The sequence below is a fragment of the Charadrius vociferus genome, unplaced genomic scaffold (genome assembly GCF_000708025.1).
Source record: "Charadrius vociferus isolate BGI_N301 unplaced genomic scaffold, ASM70802v2 scaffold314, whole genome shotgun sequence".
NCBI classification, from domain to species: Eukaryota; Metazoa; Chordata; class Aves; order Charadriiformes; family Charadriidae; genus Charadrius; species Charadrius vociferus.
In genome coordinates this window covers 92,923-115,296 of record NW_009648241.1, presented here as the reverse complement: position 1 = coordinate 115,296, position 22,374 = coordinate 92,923, and the positions used below count along the sequence as shown (strand labels likewise).

The 22,374-nt window shown below is 36.3% G+C and overlaps 1 protein-coding gene across 1 annotated transcript in view; it reads right to left on the bottom strand.

Moving 5' to 3' along the window:
* LOC104285682 (protein diaphanous homolog 3-like) overlaps positions 1-22,374 on the bottom strand; it is a 185,149-nt gene that overhangs the window by 72,328 nt on the left and 90,447 nt on the right. Inside the window, 3 exon segments of the mRNA XM_009884160.1 lie at positions 2,846-2,981; positions 9,960-10,124; positions 19,000-19,124. Coding sequence (XP_009882462.1) covers positions 2,846-2,981; positions 9,960-10,124; positions 19,000-19,124 — 426 coding nt within the window.

The window sequence follows — 22,374 nt, the reverse complement described above, 5'->3', positions numbered from 1 at the left end:
CACAGGCGTTCCTATCCTTTAGGCCATTTTCAGTTAAAAAGCAGTGTCACTGAAAAATGTAGAGTGGAGATGCAGAGTACATTATGATCTCAAGAACCAGTTAGTACGTATACTCTATACTTTTCTCTCTTCACCTATGCACCTGTTTGAATCCCAGAAAATATTTTCTAGGATGGTGACATCAATGAGTTTTCAGCTACTTCATTCAAACAATAATGGAACTAATGGTCCTACAAATCCAACATCTGATCTAGTCACCATATAAAGAAATGATATGCAGCAAAAATCAGTTACTCCACAGTCACACTCCAGGTAAAAGTGTTTTAGTATTTTGACAGAGGGAGGACCTCGTTAGAAATTTGTCAGCAGGTCAGATGTAAACATTTTGTGACTGATTCACAGATGAGAAGACAGCCTTTCAATGAACTAGTAATGGTTAGGGAAAAAAAAAAAGGAAAAAATAATTTTTGAATGTCTGTGTTACTCTTCCATCAGAATCAGAGCAACATTATGCCTCTTCAATTAGTACATATAGCTTTGATAAAACTGCCAAAATAAAATAAATAAAAAAAAAAATAACCCCCATTTTTCATATTGTTATTGCTGTCCTTCCTGACAAACCAATCTACCACAGGTGCTCACCGCTGCCAGAATTTGGGTTTTCTAATAGACTATAAAAATGATGTTGCAAACAAGCACAAGAAACCTCACGAGAAGCTCTGCAGAACAAAACACAATTCATCAATGGTAAATTTAGTGAATATCAGACTCAAGACATTTATAGTTTCAGGTGATCCTAAGATTATCTTTTCCCACCTGCTGTTGTTTGGATCAGTCATTCCAGAATGAACCTTAAGTGGCTGTTAACAAGAGCAAGAAACCTCTTTCTGTATACTTACATGTTTTAATAAATGGAAAAAAAAAAAAAGTGCTGCTAAGACATTGTTGGGGTTTAACCCCAGCTGGCAACTAGAACCACACAGCTGCTTGCTCACTCCCCCCAGTTTGGATGGGGGAGAGAATCAGAAGAGTAAAAGTGAGGAAAAAACCCCTCAAGGGTTGAGATAAAAACAGTTTAATAGTTAAAGCAAAAGCTGCACATGCAAGCAAAGCAAAACAAGGAATTCATTCAGTACTTCCCATCGGCAAGCAGGTGTACAGCCATCTCCAGGAAAGCAGGGCTCCATCACACATAATGACTACTTGGAAAGACCAACGCAGAAATTCCGAACGCCCTCCCCCATCCTTCTTCTTCCCCCAGCTGTCTACACTGAGCATGATATCACATGTTATGGAATATCGCTTTGGTTAGTTGGCATCAGCTGTCCCAGCTGTGTCCCCTCCCAACTTCTTGTGCACCCCGAGCCTACTTGCTGGTGGAGTGATACAAGGACCAGAGAAGGCCTTGACTGCCCAGCAACAACCCAAAACAGCAGTGCACTATCAAAAGTATTTCTCATCCCAAATCCAAAACATAGCACTATACCAGCTGCTAGCAAAAAAGTTAACTCTCTCCCAACTGAAACCACGACAGAGACAAAGCAGCTATTTAATCAATTACCTACCTGACCTGTAGATGACAAGTACATAGTTCCCAACCACATTAGCTGAAGCAGTAGGTTTAACTACCAGAGGCATGTGGCTATAGGATTCAGAAGTCTGTAACATTGGCACCTGTATTCCAAAAAGCCTGAACATGACATTATGAAGAATAGGACTTGAAAGGAGCTTTAATTTTCCCTGAAAGACTATCAATTTTCCATCCACGGCACTATCAGTCATACATACATGTCTGAGAGAAGAATATCTAACCTCTTTTGAAACACTTCCAATCATGCATGAATAGAGAAACCAGTTTTACCCTTTCCTAGTCTTCTTCAGCCTCCTCTATCTTTAAAACATTGTCACTGGTAGTTTTCTCATCAGGTCTTGAATTTACTTCTAAAGAACTAGAAATTCTGTGTTCAGAGGGCAGCTGCCTGGTTTCCCATCTTAAAGAAAGCTTTAGTCTCACACCTCAAGACATGGATGTTCCTATGAAAATAAATCAAAGACTTTTGGCTTGAAGAATCTCTGAAACTAAACACACCTACTCTGGCTATTAGTGAAACGTGGAAGAGACAGATAATCATTTATGCCAAAGGTGCCGACCAGGGTTTGAGTGGGGAACTGTTTAACAAGATCTGCTCAGAAAAAAAAATGAGTAGCAGCTCACGATAATTTACACAGTAAGTCATGTATCATTCTGAAGGATTCCAGAAGCTCAGTCTGGGATAAAATATAGCAGCAGAGAGGATCATCAGACATCTTTTTTAGTAACAGAGAACTCACAGTGTCTGTCGTCTCTTTTGGTACAAAAGACAACACAGCATAAATGAGTAACTTTAAAAATGCATGGCTGAGGGTTCTTTTAAGGTGTTTCAATAGGAACCTATTGAAATAACAATTGACATACTCAAAGAAGGGCTTATTCTCATAAAAGAACAAAAATGTATATGTAACCTTAGTTATAAGAAAATGGCTTTGTGATTTGGAAAATGTCTGTTCTCAGGTAACGCAAGCCGTTCCAAGCATAACTGAACTTATACTCGGTCACACAAGGTTCAATATATTCTAACAGAAAAATACAAAGCAGCATTATGAGTTCTAAAATAGCCTGAGGAAAACAGGTAACTAGAGAAGCTCATTAACAAAACAAAATTTAAGAACCTCTTTGCTGTAAACTTTAATTGGTGAAAATCATTCATTTATTCTGTCTTTTCTCACAGCACATTCAGATAATGAAAAAAATAGCAGCTTTATTTCTGTAAAACACTAGATAAAATGCGTTTTCTACATTACTTACCTGTTTTCATTTCTAACAAGCGCTTTTTCTTTTGTTGCCTCTCTTGTTTTTCTTTTTCTGCTTTCTCCTTAGCTATTTTAGCACGCCTCTGTTTTTCTTCTGCTTCCCTTCTTCTCACATTCTCCTTTACTGCTTGCTATGAGAAAAAAAGGTAATATAGAGTTCCATTAAAACTGAAGTCTTAGCAAAAACAAAGCTGAATGTTAAAAACAAAGAAAAAAAGCTTTAAAATCACATCCCTGAACTAACCTTAACTTATCAAGCCAGATAAATATTTGACATTCCATATTTAGTACATTTTATTCAGAAGAATAAGCAAATTCAGAATAAATACACTAAAAGCATACAAATTATCCCCAAATGGGGATTATAAATCCAGAAAGAAAAACAGCTTAAGAATACACACGTTAATGTAGGAAGAACTCAAAATATCTAAACCACCTGTTTTTAGAAAACTTTATGTTACTATTTGTATTTCTAGAATAGTTTCAACATTTATTCTTTCTCATGCTGCCACTGTACCAAGCAAAACAAGGCTGCTTGGGTGACTTAGCTGTGCATTTTTCCTTCTTCTTAACCACATATGCATTAATTCCCTTGGTTTATAAATTCTTGTCTTCTGGTTAATATCCGTACAACGTTGTTTATTTTGAATTATAAATAAGTACTCCAAAGCTTCCAATGAAGCCAAAAAAGAACTATGAGTTTCAGAGTTTTGAAATCATTGTTTTGCATAAACAGACATTAAGCAAAAATACTGTGTCACATTCAATTATTTTTTAACAAATCTATTATAGGATTACCTTTTCACCATTTTAGTGTTAGCTATGTACACTGGTAAATTTTCAGTGCTCTACTGTGGCTTGCATTAAACGTAAAGTACGATGCACCTATTCTTCATTGCAGAAAGTTTCTGTTTTCAGAATGCAGTTACACACAGATTCTCATCTTTCTCAATAGATCAAAGTGTCTCCTCCTACAAAACGGCCAACATCTTCACAAGGTCTGAGTCAGAGGCTGAATATTTGCAAGCTTAATTCATGTTTCATATTGTTTTTAGCAGGAAAATGTCTGGCCTGCACTCAGAAAAAAAATGTGAGGATGGACTGAAGAGTACTATAAAGCACAGATGAATGTGGACTACAGCAATATTTGCATGGGCACTGTTTGTGTAGCATCGCTGCAATAGATAGTGACAAAAGAAAGCTAAAAAAAAATATATATCACATAAATCTTGTGAAGAAATACCTGTCTTTGATTACTGAAGAAGAATAAACTTTCAATCATGAAAAATGACACTGAAATGACTTTAAACAAAGCAAAAAAAAAGTTGGAGGTTAGTAACAAGTGGTGCCCCTCAGGGGTCAGTACTGGGCCCAGTCCTGTTCAACATATTCATTGATGATCTGGATGAAGGGATAGAGTGTACCATCAGCAAGTTTGCTGATGACACAAAACGGGGAGGAGTGGCTGACACGCCAGAAGGCTGTGCAGCTTTACAGCGAGACCTGGACAGGCTGGAGAGTTGGGCAGAGAGAAACCTGATGAAATTCAACAAGGGCAAGTGTAGGGTGCTGCATCTGGGGAGGAATAACCCCATGCACCAGTACAGGTTGGGGGCTGACCTCCTGGAGAGCAGCTCTGTGGAGAGGGACCTGGGAGTCCTGGTGGACAACAGGATGACCATGAGCCAGCAATGTGCCCTGGCGGCCAAGAAGGCGAATGGCATCCTGGGGTGCATCAAGAAGAGTGTGGCCAGCAGGTCGAGGGAGGTCATCCTCCCCCTCTACTCTGCCCTGGTGAGACCGCATCTGGAGTACTGTGTCCAGTTCTGGGCTCCCCAGTTCAAGAAAGACAGGGAACTGCTCGAGAGGGTCCAGCAAAGGGCAACAAAGATGATTAGGGGACTGGAGCACCTTTCTTATGAGGAAAGGCTGAGGGACTTGGGTCTCTTTAGTCTAGAGAAAAGAAGATTGAGGGGGGATCTTATTAATACATACAAATACTTAATGGGAGGATGCCAGGGGGATGGGAGCAGTCTTTTTTCAGTGGCGCCCAGTGATAGGACGAGGGGTAATGGGCATAAACTTGAACATAGGAAGTTCCATCTGTCCTGTGCAACCTGTTGTAGGTGACCCTGCTCTGGTGGGGGGGTTGGACTAGATGATCTCCAGAGGTCCCTTCCAACCCTAACCATTCTGTGATTCTGTGAAAACTGTACTTTCAGTGTCTTCTCCAGAGTCACCTCTATCAATTCTTGATACTGGGGGAGGAGGGGAGAAGCCTACTAGAAAATATTAAAATTCTGTATTGAATTAATTTTAACAAACTATTTGCTGATTTTCAGACTGGGTATTCTGTAAATTAAACTGCTGGGCAAAACTCAAATGGGACTTGAGCACATGTAACAATTTTGGGCAGAAATTACACACTTTCCTAACAGAGTGACCAGGGAAATGTCTACTTTGTATCTACTTTTTTCCCCAAAATAATACCAGTAGGACTCAGCCTCAGAGTGCAGTCATCCAAATGTATATCTATCTATCCATTCCTTTCTAATCACACTGATGAACTGTGCTCAATTTACACTGCATATGCAGTGTAAATTAGATGCTTTAGAGTATCACACCTTGCCTCCAGCCCTTCTCTAGCAGGACACTGGTCTTCCCTAAGTTCTGTGTCATAACTTAAAATTTTGGGCTGATGGTGTCTTGGATACTATTTAAGACACCTCTCTGGGATATTAGGCACTTCTATTGTTAGGTGTCTGTTGAGACATCAGGTAGCCAACTCTCCAAATTCCACTAACTGTAGCAAGCATGCGTCTCCCTTGACTAGAACCTGAGATTAGACACTTAAGCTCACATACAGATGCCAAAGTTTAAAGGCCTCTGCCCTAGAGTCAAATCCTACCCTATGTGTTCTGTGTGTTTTCAACACAAAACACAGGTGTCTGAAGTTCTGCAAAATGCTTGTACTAAGAATTGTCACAAACTTGACTGAGACAAACACATATTTGTCTCTCATGCTGTTTGCATATTGAAGATTAAATGTCTTAATATTTCCTTGCTCAAAAGGCCTAAAAAATTAGACATGGTCTGACCGCATCTGTTACACACAAGAAGCATTGCATTCAGCATGCGGCTCCATATGCAAAGTTAACTTTCAGAAAAATTACCAAAGTATGCAACTTTTGCGTACCATGCCAAGGCCTGGAGCTTCCAAGATGAAGGCATTCTTGGGTTCCCTCTTGTGCTTTCCAGGATAATTTCTGATTTTTATTTAAGTATTTGCATAATATAAAAGGAAAATACTTTAGAGTCTAGGGAACAAACTTTTACTTAGTTGCTCTTCTGCTTCTTTAAGTCATGTTTCTGCTGCAGAGCAACCTAGTGTCAATAGGAAGAATGGGTTTCTATAGTCCTTTGATTAGCATACTGTCTTGGACAGGAATTGTTGACCCAAGGCTTCTTTCCTTCCTCTCCTACAACCGCAGGAAAATTCTAACCATTAAACATAAGAAGACAAAATACTACAATTGTTTCATCTTCTTTCAGAAAGGTATCCTTCCAAGGAGAAAAATGAGCCTGTTAGCAGCACCTCTGATGCTGTGAATCATAGAATCATAGAATGGTTTAGATTGGAAGGGACCTTGAAGATCATCGAGTTCCAACCCTCCTGCCATGGGCAAGGACACCTCCCACCAGACCTGGTTGCTCAAAGCCCCATCCAACCTGGCCTTGAACACTTCCAGGTGTGTGAAAGCACAGAAGGAGGTTAACAGAGACATCCGATACCTAAGATGTTCTACTGATGGTACCAGGAATTTAGCTTTGGGAGTTAAAGCACTGAAAGTAAGGTCCTTCACCCATTTTTTGGATCCAGCCAACTAAATGTACTCTAGATTTGGTGCTCAAAGAATGTGAATAATAGTTGTCACAGCCACTAAATACTACTGAAGTACAAAGTGCAGTCCAAAGTTCACTACGTACCCGAAGTCTATGGCTCCAGATTTAAACATGTTTTTTTTTAATGTTTTAAACATCTTCATAAATTGAGAACAAAAAAAGCGTTATAAGTAGGTAAGTACTGTATGCAAATAATCAACTTCGCTTGACAACAAGGATGACTGAACTTCACTTTCCCACACCTAATGGTGACTTAAGTGGTCTTTTAGTTATGGACTTTTTAAGAATCCCATGATTTTTCAGCACTAAATTTAAAAGTCTTTTGAGCGAAGTTTTCCAGGATGCCAACCACCTTCAGTTTCTGTCAGTAATCAAGACCAATGCTAAACAATTCTGAAAATCAGACCTCAGGTGTCTCACACTAGGTAGCTCGAAAATCTTTTCCAAAAAGTCTCAAAACTGAGCAGGTACTCAATATTTTGTTTAGTGTCATTGAATGATAAGTGGTTTCATGCCTTATCTACACACTTTTTTTACATAGCCTTCAAACTGTGCTCTGCAAGACAGAATTATTAATTTTCCTCAAGGTTTCTTCTATCGTGCTCATCAATAATATCTAACTGCTTCGAAGCATTAATTAATCTATCTTTATAACACTGCTGTGAAGCAGGGCTTAGTATCAGCGCTAATTTTACAGACACAGAAAAGAAATACGAGGAAATTAAGGCAAAGCACAGCCACTTCTTTAAGTCTCCAATTCAAAATGAACCTAAGCATTTAGAATTTTTATTCTACAGCATTTAAATGGGAGGTATGGTTTAAACATCAGAAATTGAAGTAATACAACTATTTCATAACATTTAGCAGTTTTGAAATGGGACTCCTGAGTTTCAAATTAGCCATTGATGAAGTTAAGAAAACATATTCAATGCCCATGTTGAAAAATCTGGCATATGCAACTTGCCAAGCAAAATCGTTCTGATTGAATTGTGCCTTCTAATTTTTAAGCTGTTAAACTCCAAAGTAGCAGAGGCCTGGTAATCTTTACATGTTGCAATATGTTTGCTAAATACGGGTTTCATTTTAAGTCCTTTCCTCAAAATAGATGGACGCAGGAATTTCAAACCTTTTCTCAATATCTACGAAAGAAGTATTTTTCTGTATCTACAACCTCAGACATATCTGAAATCCTTAAAAAAAAACCCTAACAACCAACCATGCAAAACCAAAGAAGACTGGGAAACATGCAAGCAACGTAAATAAGTGTGTTGTAATGATAAGCGTCAGGCTGCAACGAGGGGTAGATGGCAAAATGACTAATTGAATCTTTCTACAGATCAATAGGCATGAGTTAGATCACTGCTCCAGACTTTGTCACAAACCTCATGCTCAGACAACATTCCTGCAGGAGTGTAGCCAGTAAGTTAAGCTATGTAATCATAGGTAGCCAGATGTGATATGAGTCACCTTTTCCAAGTTATAAATGAATAAATTCATATACAGTTGGGGACCTGCCTTTTTATTCCTCCATTTCTTCATTGAGAAAGAGTTGCTTACCACCCAAGTGTTCAGAATCAAAGAGAAAAAATATTCTTGCAATGAAAGCTTAAAAAAAAACCCCAACAACCACACAACACCCCCCCCCTCCCCCCGAACAATCAAAACCAACAACAATCTCCACACAAAATCAACAACCTCTCCCTGCCCCTCTAACTTTACCAAATCTGGACATAGTTATAAATGACCAAGATAGTGATCCTCACTAATCCTAAATAAGAGCTTTATGAAAGTATTTTGAACTTATATAGCCATCAGTTTTCCCCAAGTTGTTGGTTATTTTAAGTTGAGGGATATAGCAGTCTTGAGTATGTATTCTGAAGTACATCATCAAATTAATCATCCTTATTCCAGAAGAAACATTGACAATGGTAAAAAACCCTGCAATATTTTGGCAAACATGTCACTATCCTGAAATTTGCCAAGATGACTGTTTATAGTCATACATAATCAGCTCCAAACATGCAAAAAAATACCATGGTGAGAAATTTCTACCTCACTTTTCAGAAAGGTCTGTTGTTAAATTCTTAACTCACATTTTGGTAGAATTAAAAACAAAAACCAAACAAGAACAAAAAAAAAAAAAAAAAAAGAACCCCTACTATTAAAATTTGTACCCGTAATGAAAAAGCATTCGGACTCAAAAAATACCCAAAGAAAAATAAAATCAGATTTCCAAAATAGTTCAAGCTTTCATGATGAGCTAGTATGTGCATACATTTGTATATGTAATGCAGATGCTGCCCTGAGACACAAGGACAGAGCTAACCTCCACATCTATGACTATTTTAGATGACTCCAAGGCAAAGTTATGCTAACTAACAGTGAGTCTGAATTATGCTTATAAATACGTTCTGAGCTCTATACAAAAGCAGCTATCCAACAATAACCTGGATCAGTCTATTGTCTGTTTCTCAAATATAATTAAAATATATAAAATAATAATAAAATAATCATTTTTTAGCCCCTACCCCCAAAGATCATCCTCTTTAAAAGGAAAAAGAAGAAAGTAAGCATTTAAAAATGCATAAAATCAAAAGCCTAGACAATATATTGTCAGAAAAATTAAAGGTCCTTAGAAACAGACCGAGTTTGAGGAAAATATACTATTTTTTAAGCCAGGATAAGGAGCTCTGAGTTTCCATAGCAGGGAACCTGCTTACAGACGCAAACTTTGGCACTGATCAAGTGCTGCAGGCAAACAAAAAATTAAATGAAATAAAATCTTTGGTCTGGATATTGCATGGGAAGATTTGCATTATAAATATAGAATAATTGTTAGAATATTTATTTTTAAGTAAATAACAAGCATCCTTTAAACAGAAAATGCAGTCATATTTTAAAAAGTTAGAGTTTCAGATTTTTGCCCTTTAGGTTATACATGCATAATAAGAGGCTCAGATTTAAATTACATTCATTGTTACGAGGAATTTTCAATTCTTTCAGAAAGAAATAATCCACAAATAATAATTCAAAACTCCATTATCTTTAGGATATCCTAAAAATCTAGGATGTGCAAAGTAAAATTTCTGGTATGAGTATCAGATGGCGTTTGAGGAGGAATGCATTTATTTTTAGTTTGTTCAGTAACTGAAAGATTAGAAAACTAATTTCTAAAAAACATTAAGCATAAAATAAACAGACTGTACCATGAACATTGTCCTGAAGTTGTTTAAGTCTGTTAAAAACTCCTCCACCGAAACTTTCTTCAGATCAATGGCATAATACCTCATCACGTTCTGATAGAGTTTTTCCATGTTCTCGTGCATCCGCGAAAGTTTCTGAAAATCTTCTTTGGCATGAACTAGAAAGCTGTACGCTGCTGTTAAGGCTGCAAGAATACTCAGTAAATCCAGTCAAATGCCCAGTTTTTCCTTAACATCGATCTGTATTTCATACACATTTTACATTTGCATCAAATGAAGTATCAAAATAATACATGCTTCCTAGTATTTACTGTGTATATTAAGCCTATGAATAAATCAGGGTGCTCTCATCAAACTTTCACAGCCACTTTAAATTTAAAGATTATTCCATTAGCATTTAATTTTATATGAAATGAAAAATAGGGGACTAATCTAACTTCAAGCAGCTATGTAGTTTATTTGGTATCACTGTCTCCTTATTGAAGCTGAAAGTTTAGATATATAAATTACTATTTATATGGAATTTAGGTACAGACACCAATAGCCAACCTGAATACTTTCATATATCAAGAAATCATATAGTTTCCGCTAAGATTAGAGCAAAAGTAGAAATATTAATAAACAACAGTATTAAAAGTAAAAACTATGAAAGACTAAAAACTTCATCTTAACTGTTTTTTTTTTTAAAAAAATGCTGTTGCAACAGCAATCCATTCATTTCTATTCCTGGTGGCTGCATCAGGTATTTATGCTTTTTCTAAGGTTATTTGCAATGTCAATGCAACTTAATTAAATTAGCAGTGAAAACAATAGAGCTGTTTCTACAAGAGATAGACAACTCATAAACAGCACCGAAATAATGCAAAACATAAATTAAATAAAAACCCCATGTTTATTCAAGAATTTTGATAATATAGTTTGTCAAAGAAACTCAGAGAAGAAATATTGTCTGTAGTCATTCCCTTATGTAAGACAACTTCATGAAGTGCTTACTTTAATGGAATGGTAGCTAAACAAAATATTTATATTACATTATTTTCCTGCTGCAGGTAAGACTACAAAAGATAAGAAACAAAAATTTTCCCTTTATTCCCAATTGCCCACCCCAACTGATGCAAAAGAGAATTTACTGTATTTCTATACTTCATACTACAGATACATATACTACGGTCACTTTATGAAGCACAGGATTTTTAACAGAGTGCATTAAAATGTAGACAAACACAGTTTTTGTTCACCATGCTGGTTTAAATACAGAGTAATAATCTACTGCTGGGTGAGTGCTTTTGCCCTTCAGGATTTTTGCAATGCACTCTTCTGTTAGTTTTGTTTAGAGGCTGAATCTGTTTCAATTTCACTATTAAATGTCCTTCCGGTTTGTTAATGTTCCTTTTAAAATACTAAGAAAGCAGTTAATGGTTTTCTTTTTGTGATTTAGAATCCATGCCAGAAAGTCATACAATAATATCCTCAGACGCATACAGGAAAGGAGAAATAATACACTTTCACAACATTCAAATTAGTCACTATGATGGCGATTAGCTGGGTCTGTAAGGGCAGAAGAGTCTCCACTGAGAAAGTCTTATAGAAAAGGACTAGCAAAGCACCTAGATTTTGATGATTTTAAATGATACATCTTCCATCACCTCCCGACCACTTGATTTCAGAGTTTCTCTTCCTCTGACAAGGCTCCTTAGCCAGTATTGAGATGCTTTCCATCTTTCTATTGACATAAGATGCAGCTCGTGAGCAGCTTCAGACTGCCTCTGCTGGCTAGCAACAGCTCAAAGAGAATTGATGTAGCTGGCCAAATTTTTCTTCCATATCACTTTGAATCTCTCGCCTCTACTTAGCTCCCAAGATGCACAAAGCTTACAGGAAGCTACCCTTAAGAGTTGAGTTTCTTTGAAATTATTAAGGATATTAAAAAGCTATTGGTGAGACAGTGAGGAAAGCTGATGAGAGGTTAGTATGTAATAGCTACCCAAATACTAAATAAAAAAAGGATTATGAGAAACAAGACATGACAAAACACAAGTTAGGAACCTCAAAAGAAATACCAGCAGTTGAAAAAAACCCAAACAAACCAAAGCAACAAACAACTGTAATAAAGGAAAACAGTAGAATTAATGCTGAGTGAAACTAGAAGCAAGCATTTCTACATCTTGTTTATTTTTGATCACACAATTCAGGATACTTATTTGTGATTATCAGAACCTAGGGAAAACTACACTACTTTTTTTTTGCAATTATGAGGCTGTTTATTTCCACAGAGTGGAAGGGTAAAGGAAAATTAGATACATTTGTTTTGTTGTCACTGTGTATAAGTGCCATACATCAAACATTCCAGTAACTTTCTTCAGCTTTCTAAGAAGGAAAAAAAAAAAAAACCTGAGGAAAAAAAACCCTTTAAATTATCAATAAAACGTATACTTCACCTTGTAAATGAATGATATGCCAGAGCACATCCTGAAAAGAAAGCCTGAGGGGGGCGGAGGTGAGAGACGAAATTTCTGTAATATTCTGCAAGACATAGCTAAAGTTACAGCTATGTTAATACAGTTTTAGTTTATACTGTTAAAACTGACTCTTCTTGAATATGTGATACACAATTTTAAACTCAAAATACAGCACTCTGGAAAGATGTTTTCTAACCAGTATTTCAATGTCAGACATGATGAATCCGGAGATTTTTGTTTTCCGCCTGGTGCATCACGGGATACCTTAAGCTCTTGGCATTCTACTGAGACTGTGCTTCAATTTAGGTATTTTTAATAAGTCCCCTTCCTATTTGCCTTAAATATGGCTTTTGTTAGCCAGCACTAGCTAAACTGGAGACAACAGGGAATACTACTGAGTACAGCAATCCCAACTGTAATTATTATGAACAGGTTGATATATATGCATTATCAGCTACAGAATTCATTGGTTTTGGATGAATGAAGACAGAAGTAGAGCAGAGCTGCAACACAGGCAGGAGTAAAAGGAAATCAAGAAGTTAGGTATTTGTTAACTTTTTCTGAAGCGGCTTCACTTCACCGACTGCCTTTTTGGACTCATGGGACTACAGATCATCATTCTGCTCATTAATGGAACAGGAAAGCAACACAGGGCTGAGACAAGTAGTATCTACGGCAAAATTTCTAACTGCGGTCTGTTTGGTCTTGCATATTCATGGCAGTTCTGTTCATACTGAATTGCTTGTCTGAAGTTTATACTGATTTTAATTTTGTGCTACATAAAATACTAATATAGTACAGGCTATCAAGCCAAGTAAAAACAGCTGTTGTTACCCTAGAGCAGATAATGAATGATGTTAATCTGTACCAAACATTTCCTTAAAAGACCCCATATTCACCACTTGTGGGTTTTTTCACAAGCTAACCTACGTATTAAGTGTAGACAATCCAGAAAAGGAATACGATTCTGCACAAGAAAAAAAAATAAAATTAACATGGGCACAGGTTGCTACATATATATTAGCAGAATCTTCAAAATGGAACTGAGACTGTCACTACACTAGCCAGCAACAGTCTCTGTAAAAACATAGCAAACTTTTCAACGACTACTGCAAGCAGACTTTGAGGCCATTTCAAACCAGAATTTCAACAAATTATTTTCTCCTAAGGCAAAAGGGTGTGAATGTTGTAGGGCACTGTTGAGGACTTCCCATATCAAATTCTTGGGAAAATAGTTGCAACTGTCTGAAAAATACGTGTCATAGAGACTTCCTTTTATACGCATATAGCAGGTTCAACAGTAAAATTCTGTATCTGAATATAATAGTTCAAGAAACAAACAGAAATGTTTAGATTTTTAAATCAGTACTTTCTGAAGAGTATTTCTCAAATAATACCTTTTCCTTGACTCACTCACTCCTACTTATCTCCATGTTATATTAAACCAAATTGACGCAGAGCTGCTGCATGCAGTGTGCATACACCATAAGCAAAACCAGTGTTAACTGTAACACACACCTAAAGTCCAGACCAGAAATTAAAGACCTGTATAAAAGAATTATATACTTAAATTAAATTTGCATTGTTTGCCAAAGCCCTATCTCATTACCTGTCCACACAGTCAACATCTTGACACTGTCCCAAAGACCAACATACAACCTTTTTTCACCTAATGAGTTCAGGTCCTGTAATCTTAGTCCTTAGGATGTGAGGACATCTTACAGCATTCCGTTTGTTTATGTTGCACAGAGGGAAATTCAAATGATGAGGCTGATTAAGTAATTAACAGTTTAGAGGCAGCATGTAATACCTTCCTCACAGCTGCAGTGAGCTGCTTCTGCCTCACTTGAATCAGGCTCGGACTTGGGTAAGTGTTGTTCCTTCCTTCCTTCCCTTTTCACCATGTCAACAAATTAACTTAAATGACAAGGAAAGAGGAATAGAGAACTAATAAAAAAAAAAAAAGGATTCTGTTCCTAGCTGAAAAGCAGCAACCAACTCGTCGTCTCTCAAGTGTTAGTTCCATAAGCTTCTGTGAAAATCACCATCAACACTACATTCAGTGGTAGGCTGAAACTTGTCAAGAGCTTCTCAGCTGCTACTTAGAAAATCATGAGTCGCGAGCTGGACTGATAAAGAGCATGTTGACTAAATTACTTAATTAAGCTTTTAATATGCAATTTAAATACTCTCCCATTAATTTTTTTATTTTGAATGTACAAGTGTATTTTGTTCACTGTGCTTTTTATTGAACATTTCACTCAATGGATTTAATATTCTAGATCAATATCAATTCAATATTCTTTGACTTTCCTAATTAAAGCAAACAGAACTGCAATAATAACTATTATTTCTTTTCAGCTAGTATACATAAGATGACTAACAAACTAGTAAATCTAATATATAGGAGAAATATTCATAATTATAGACTTTGTCAATAAAAGAGTGCACCAACTGTGCATATATCTGACTTCCTAAAGAAACAAGAATGCTAATCAGTTCATTAGGGGCCTTTGGGTTGTGATATTTAGCGACAGGATGAAGTAGCCTGCTTGTCCATGGAGCTTAATTGTATTTAGGATGAAAAATTATTTCCAACAAAGCACCATCCTTCCTTTCTCAGATTTCCTGCTGCTTTCTTTTTATGAGCTGCATGCCTTTCAAGACATCAGCATCATTCAGCTTTCCTTGTCATAGGAATAAAAGTAAAGACAGGTCCAGGCTTCATCATGCTGTGCGGGATTATCTAACCTTTACATCAAACCTTTTTTGCTTCGTAATTTATTGAAGTTCCCGTTTTTCTAAAAGTGAGCTGCTGTAATTAGTGTGTTCACAGACATTACTAGAAACCATATGCAACTTCACTGTTTTGAAATTACTGCCTGTCTGCTGGGAAGGGAAGTCAGGGAGGGCAAACTATTCCTGTTCATAATATTTACTGTTCAAAATATTGAATAGTCTGATACAATGAAATATGTAGTATGGCTGGTCTTACCTGTACTGATTTACTCTGAGTAAGACCACATATTCATCTCACCTGTCTCTGACAGCAATCAATACCCAATGATTAGGGAAAACAAGAAGGAAACTTGGTAAGTATAGCATAATTTAACTGATGTCCTATTTAGTTTCTAACAGCCTGCATGTCAGGGATTTTTCTGAGCTAAAGCTACCCCTGGACTACTGTGTTTAATAGCTCCAGACATTCTATGTTTAGCTAACTATCTATGCCTCATACAAAATTAATTTACATTTTCAGCCTCTACAACGTCCTAAAAGTAAATGATACAGTGTTAGTTGTGTTAGAAAAAATTTCTGTTTGTGTGTTTTAACCTGCTGGGCAGTATTTTACACGAAATGAACCCTGGTTATTTATAAGACACAATGAATATGTTCCTAGCTTTCCTTCTGTATGGCATAAAAAATTACAAGTATTTTTACTGTATTTTCCTAACTTTTTGGGCTCTCTACCTTCAGAGTCCTAATTTATTAAAACATCCCTGATGCAGAAACTATTGCATACTGTGTATGCAATGTATGATCATTGTCACCGTTCTCTGCCACATCAGTAGCTATACAGTATACTTTTTGAGATCGGGTGATGGAAGCACTCCAGATATAAGAGTATTACTGATTTTTATAGCAACTTCTTTATGTTTTCTGCTTGCTCGTAACTACAGTTGTTCTCAGTTGTTCTAATATAATGTTTTTCCTTCAGGCCTATTACTCTAGCATCATTGAAGTTCACTTGTTCATTTGTCAGCATCTGCCATTATCTACCTTTTGACTTGAGTTTTTGGTTTTGTTGGTTGGTTGGTTGTTTTATTTTTTTTAAGATATTGATCCAGAAAAAAATCATTCCACTTTTGACCTAAAAAATTTCGTTTCTTGGAAGCCTTGTTACTACACCTTATTGAAAGGTTCATGGAAATTCAGTTATGCTCTACTGGTTCTCCTGCCTTTATCTGCATGCTGTAATAGATCTGCAAGGGAAGGTTTCTCTTTACAAAACCCGTGCTGACTCTCCCCCATCTTAATATATCTCCCATATATACATGTTCTGTTTTTATTTAGTCTTCTTCATTTTTCTTGGTAGAGAAGCCAGACTTGCAGTTCCTCCTTGAAGACCTTTTAAAAAAACTCACGTGCTTTTTTTCAGCTTTGATTCTTTTGGTGTCTTGGGCTAACTTAGTTCATGTAAGAATCTATAGTCCAATAGGTTTATATTTAAGTTAATTTTAAAATCTTTTCAAGTATTTTGTGACCACTGGTTACTCCTGCGGATTTATTGCTATTTATTTTATATTTTCCTTCAAAAAAACTTCTACTGACTCCTTCATTTGAGATTATCCTTCCACACAAAATATTGCACAGTGGGGTCAACCAAAGTTCTCCCTAGAGAAAACTGATGCAAAGAACAAATTTATCTTTATGGCTATGGCTTATCTTCTTGGCACACACTGACAATCTATGTCTTCTCTGGCAGGATTACAGCTTTTGAGATGCTTGAAAAAGATGACATATAGATCCTCCTTTGCATTTCCTAAGATGATCACTATCTTTTTTAAGCAATCAGTAAACTGCTCTAAAGCTCTTCATATATGGGGATGGAATTTCAACCTATGGAAAAGTTACGATATTTATTGACAAGTTCCACCTGTTTACCTTATCTGACTTTTATTATATTTTAACCTTTCATACTGTTTCTCTACAACTGTGACTTATTCTGTTTTAAATACAATTTATAAACTCATATATACTTAGTAGTATTCCACTCACTTCCTGCCATCAAGTTTCAGAAATGCCCAATATGTCAGTAACATAGAGGGAAATGAGCCTTCCTACATGTTGCATTTTTGATATTAGCATAGAAGTACATAGTTGTTCCTCAACTTAGTTTTCCTGTGCTCTCCTTCTTAAGCAAAGCTGTTTTCTTCAGGGTATTCTTCACTTACTCTCAACTGAATTTTCTAATTTCTTTCTTATCTGTTTTACAGGTACAGAAGTTTTATAACCACATGTCCAAAGAAAGCTGTATGCTAAATTACTTGTTACTTGAAACCCTAGTCTTCAGCTTAAAAATGTAAAAGGTTATAGGGTATTTTAAGTGCCAGCATCATGACTGTTTTGGATTAGATGATCGTTGTAGGTCCCTTCCAACTGAAATAGTCTATTCTTTTCTAATGGATTATAAAAAGTCTGTCCATTTTCATAGGTTAAATTTCTTAGTAAGCGCTCCCCATTCCTAACTTCCTAGACTACACATTATTTTCTTAACCAAGCACAGACTTTGCATAGTCCTAGCACTAATTCTGAGAAAGCTATCAGGGATACATTTTCCCCTAACTTCCTTGCAATAGTTTATCTCTTGCCTTCAGGACCCCTCTCCTCGGTCCCCTACTATGCTATCGGCTTCTTCAGGGACAACACTTATGTTTTGTACTATAGAGACTCCATGCTGGTGGGCTGCAACATATCTCTCAAAATCACATTGAGCTGGAAAAAAAAGCCAGCAACAACAACAACCACCACCACGAGAACAACCTCACCAACAAAATACCCAACCTTACACAAAAATTAGTAGCAAAACTGAAAGGTTACAGATAACCCACAGAGTCCAGAGAAGGCCTAAAGCTAAGTTGTAGACACTTTGGTTGCAGCTAGTCTCCTGAAGAGGAAACTGGCCCTTATGCAGCAAGAACCACTGTATCCACTTGGCCTGAGGGTCCCTTGCCATCTTTTATTCAATAGTATGAGATTAATCAAGAGAACTGTCCCCTGAGTGCCCCTGCCTTTGTACATAACGAAGTAGTCTTCCAGCTAGGTAATAACCTAACCATGCCTGCAGAGGAAACTTCAACCTGCCTCTCTAACTGCTGATATTTCTGCTTCCAGATTAGTCTCAGTGCCAAGCATATATGACCATCACCTGATAGAGATTTAAGTGAAAGAACGTTTTTTTCTGCTTTAATTAAGTATCTTCATGTCCCAAGGCTTTCTTATGAGAGAGGCAGGCAGTGAAGCTGGCTGAAGGTTTTGGAATAAATAGTGAGAAAAGGAATTTTGGCAAAAATAAGACCAGAATCCAGTTTTTACATGTTATGAATCTAATTTCTGAAATAAGAGAAAATTTTTGGTTCTGTGACTGCATGTATAAAAACATTCACAGTGGTGATGCATACACTGAAAAACAAATAAACACAGGGTGACAAACCTCTTTTTTTAAGATACTCTCATGTACAAATCATTTAACACTGAAGTGAAATGCTTAAGTTCTTATTATAGCTACTTTTCCCTAAGTTAAGAAACTTATACACAGCGTAAAACCTGACAGCAAGAATTCTTCTCCTCATTCTATCCACTACAGATGAATCTTTTAATTGGACTGTTCATGTACTTAGTTTTTGAGCAGAAAAAAGCTATATTTTTCAAAAATATATGCTACAGACTAGACAAAAGTTATGCAAAGAATTTAAAAGTTTAATGTAATGCAGTTTAAATTATTTCTGTTGTTTGTTTTTTGGGGGTTTGGTGTTGGTTTCTTTTTTTTTATTATTTTTTTTTAAGAATACTCCAAAGGATATTGACATTTTTGCTACAAACTTATCGTGCTTATCTTCAGGAACTGGAAAAGTCTGCAAATCCTTCTCAAGCTGTTGGAGTTGCCTCTCCATATGCTTCAGGCTCTTCTCCAGGTTTTCCGCTGAGACTAAAATACAGAACATTCATTCTGTTAACACCTTAAACAAGAAACATGGTTTGTAAAATACATGAGCTAAAACCTTACCCAAATCACCATACTATGTTTTTAATTCTGAAATAGAAGCGCACTGAACAAATTACAATACGAAGGGGTCACTCTACAATGTTCAATTCCCCTCACTTCTGTGGTTGCCTTATTTTGATTAGATGTATGCTCTTTGAACACTGTATTTTGTTTTATTTTTATGCCTAAGGTTTTGCACTGCAATTCACAGTCTGGTTTAAATAACCTGAGATATACATATGCCAGTCTGTCTCTTCTCCTTAACCAAATGACAAGTTTTGAAACTACTCCAAGAACCACAAAGCTTTCTTCAATCTCATTCTGTTGAAACAGAAAATATGAACGTTTGTATGGAAGATCATGAAGAAACTAAGACCCTCAAAACAGAGAAAATGGGGGTTTTAAACACCTACGCATGAAACCTAAGAGTCTATTCCCCAGTTTGAAAGCACGATGCCTGGTAAAAAAACACAACAGGATTTGTCAGAGCGAAAGTACTTGCCAAGCTGGAGGGAAGTACAAGCACTTGAGATGGTGCGGCAGAGCAAAACAGGGACTTAGGAAAAAGAGTAAAACTGAAACATCAGGGATTTATAGAAAGATGTAGAAAAAGTGCAAATTTTCTTTATCAGAAAGAGAGAAATACAGCTTTCATCCATTTGAAGCAACGCGTGGAAGTTGAACACTTGATCTGTAAACAGTTGATTAAACTATCAAGACCATAAAAGTAACCTGAGGATAACTCCTGCTAGCATGTATTCTATCCTGGATTTATATTATTGGAATCAGTTAAAACTTACTTCATGATTGTTTATGAAGTAAACTTAACATTTAAGTATGTTCCAAAGGAATAATGTATATAGATAAGAGCATACTCTGAATTTTAGTCTAATAATTTGATTTTTTTCTTTTTTTTTTTTTTCATTATTTATTGCATTCATTCATAATATACTGTACCTATAAAGGTAAAGCTACCCTCAACTTCATCTAAAAACACCCCTGCAGAAAATCTGTGGCCCTATAATGTTACTAGGATCTGTAGTGGATCCTTTATTTCACCTGCTGAGTAAAGTTATGTAATGGAAATTAAGATACACACACTAAACACATCTTTCTCTCATAAAAGCCTTACAGAGTCCCCAAACAACTAGAGTAAAATGTTGCATAGCAACTAGAATCCCATTCACAGCAGAAAGGTTAACACAACTATAAAACGATCAATGGCAACCTGTTAAAATACTAATGTAATTTAAAAAAAAAAACAACCCGAACAATTTGGAGACAATCAACTTTTCTACAAAGAATAAGGGAATATAAATGTATGTTCATATAATTTATAACTCATCATTTTGTTTATAATACTAATTTTTACATTTTTTTGTTGTTGTCCTTTTACTCAAAAACACTGTTTTCCAACTGTATGTTAGACTTGGCAGATTTTCACTCAGTGAATGGTAAGCCCAAATCATCACCAGGTAGGTCAGTTGGCTTCAACAGTTAAGAAACTGCCTTGTTTGGAAAGCAGAGCTAAAATTAGAAGCTGACAATGTTGATTCACAGGTTCCACAAACAAACCTGATTTCAATATGAAGTCATAGTTCTGCTGTCATAAGAAGCCTTCAAGGGTAGGCACACTTGCAATTTTAAGACACTGATTTACTTAGAAAGCTGCTAAGAAACATAGAATATAATAGCTTGTGCTTAATATAACTATCGGTAGGACTCTTCACAATATAGTTTGTCTTGCATAGAAAGAGGTGATAGCATAAAATTGAAGTGACATACTTACAAAATGTCAGAATGATGAGACTCAGCAAGTACATGGGTTTTAAAACAAAAGAAAACACCCTAAAAAACCCCAACCCACCAAAAAACCCTCTACATCAATGGCAGGTAGAAGCTGAGTAACAGCTACATTATTTTACCCAGACAGAAAACCAACCAACCTCAGTACCTAGAGCTGATTAACAGCTTATATACAAGAGATTTTTTGATTCTTGCTTCCAGCAAAGCCGATTTTTATTTCTATTACCTCAGTTCTTTTCACCTTGTTACATATTTGATCAAGAATCTTTACATCTCTATCTTGTTCTGAAGTTTTTGTTTCCTCTGTCATGATCTTAAGTTGTTCCTGAATATAAAAATTCAGCATTCCTTTGATTTCAGAAGTGCACAACTATTAGATATATTTTCCTTTAAGACTATATTTCTGGTGACAGCCTCAAGCAGACCCTACCTCACAATATGCTGGTATTCATTTGGTACTATTGTCTTTCAACTTCCAATTTAGTGAAAACAGATGAAAAAAATAATCATCTGTAAATATAAGCAGCTCTTCAACAAAAAGATCACATAAAATACCTGCCAACCTTCCCTTGTGCATCTCTAGGAGACATGGTATAAAATCTGAAGGGACATCGAAGAATGGAAGATGAGTAGAAAAAAAAAAAAAAAATCCTAACTTTGACCCCTAGTCCTGGGAGGATTCAGATATAAACCCAAGTCAAACCAAGTAAACAACTCATATGATAGTTTTGAAACAAAGTCAAAGACTGGGGTTCTGAATGTTTAGTGAGCTTGCAAAACCCAGTCGTTCACTGAATACAATGCATGTGTGCCTGAACATTCTCCCAATTATACCCGCTGAATTTGCATACCCCTGTTTGCAAAAAGGCTCCTGATATTTCTATAGATAATAATTAGATTTCCTCACCTCACCTTCTGCCTTTGAAAACAACTTTGCTCTTAAAGTTTCCTCTCTTGATTCAGGTTTTCCAATACCATGATTATTCCAGAAGCCTCTTCACCTGCTTCTGTTTTAAAACCTTTCTGCACAGTATTTCAGGAGATGACCCACCAGCCCTTTTAATGTTTGCATTCCTGTTTCTACAGTTCTACTGGAAATACATTCTCTGATTATCTTAGAATAAAATATCCTTTTTTTTTTTTTCCTTGACCAAAGCTCTTATTACTGTATCAATATGCATGATCTTGTACTTCACACTATTGATTTTCATTTATTTTACTCTGCTTCCTCAGGATCATTCAGTGATGACAACCCAGCCCTCCTCTCAGCTGGCAAAGCTTTGTCAGACATGCTCATTGGCCTAATATCAAAGTTTTATTTTTCTGCCATATTTATTTTAGACAATACTTTTAGACAGTTTCTCCCACTTTTTATTCTAATGAATAT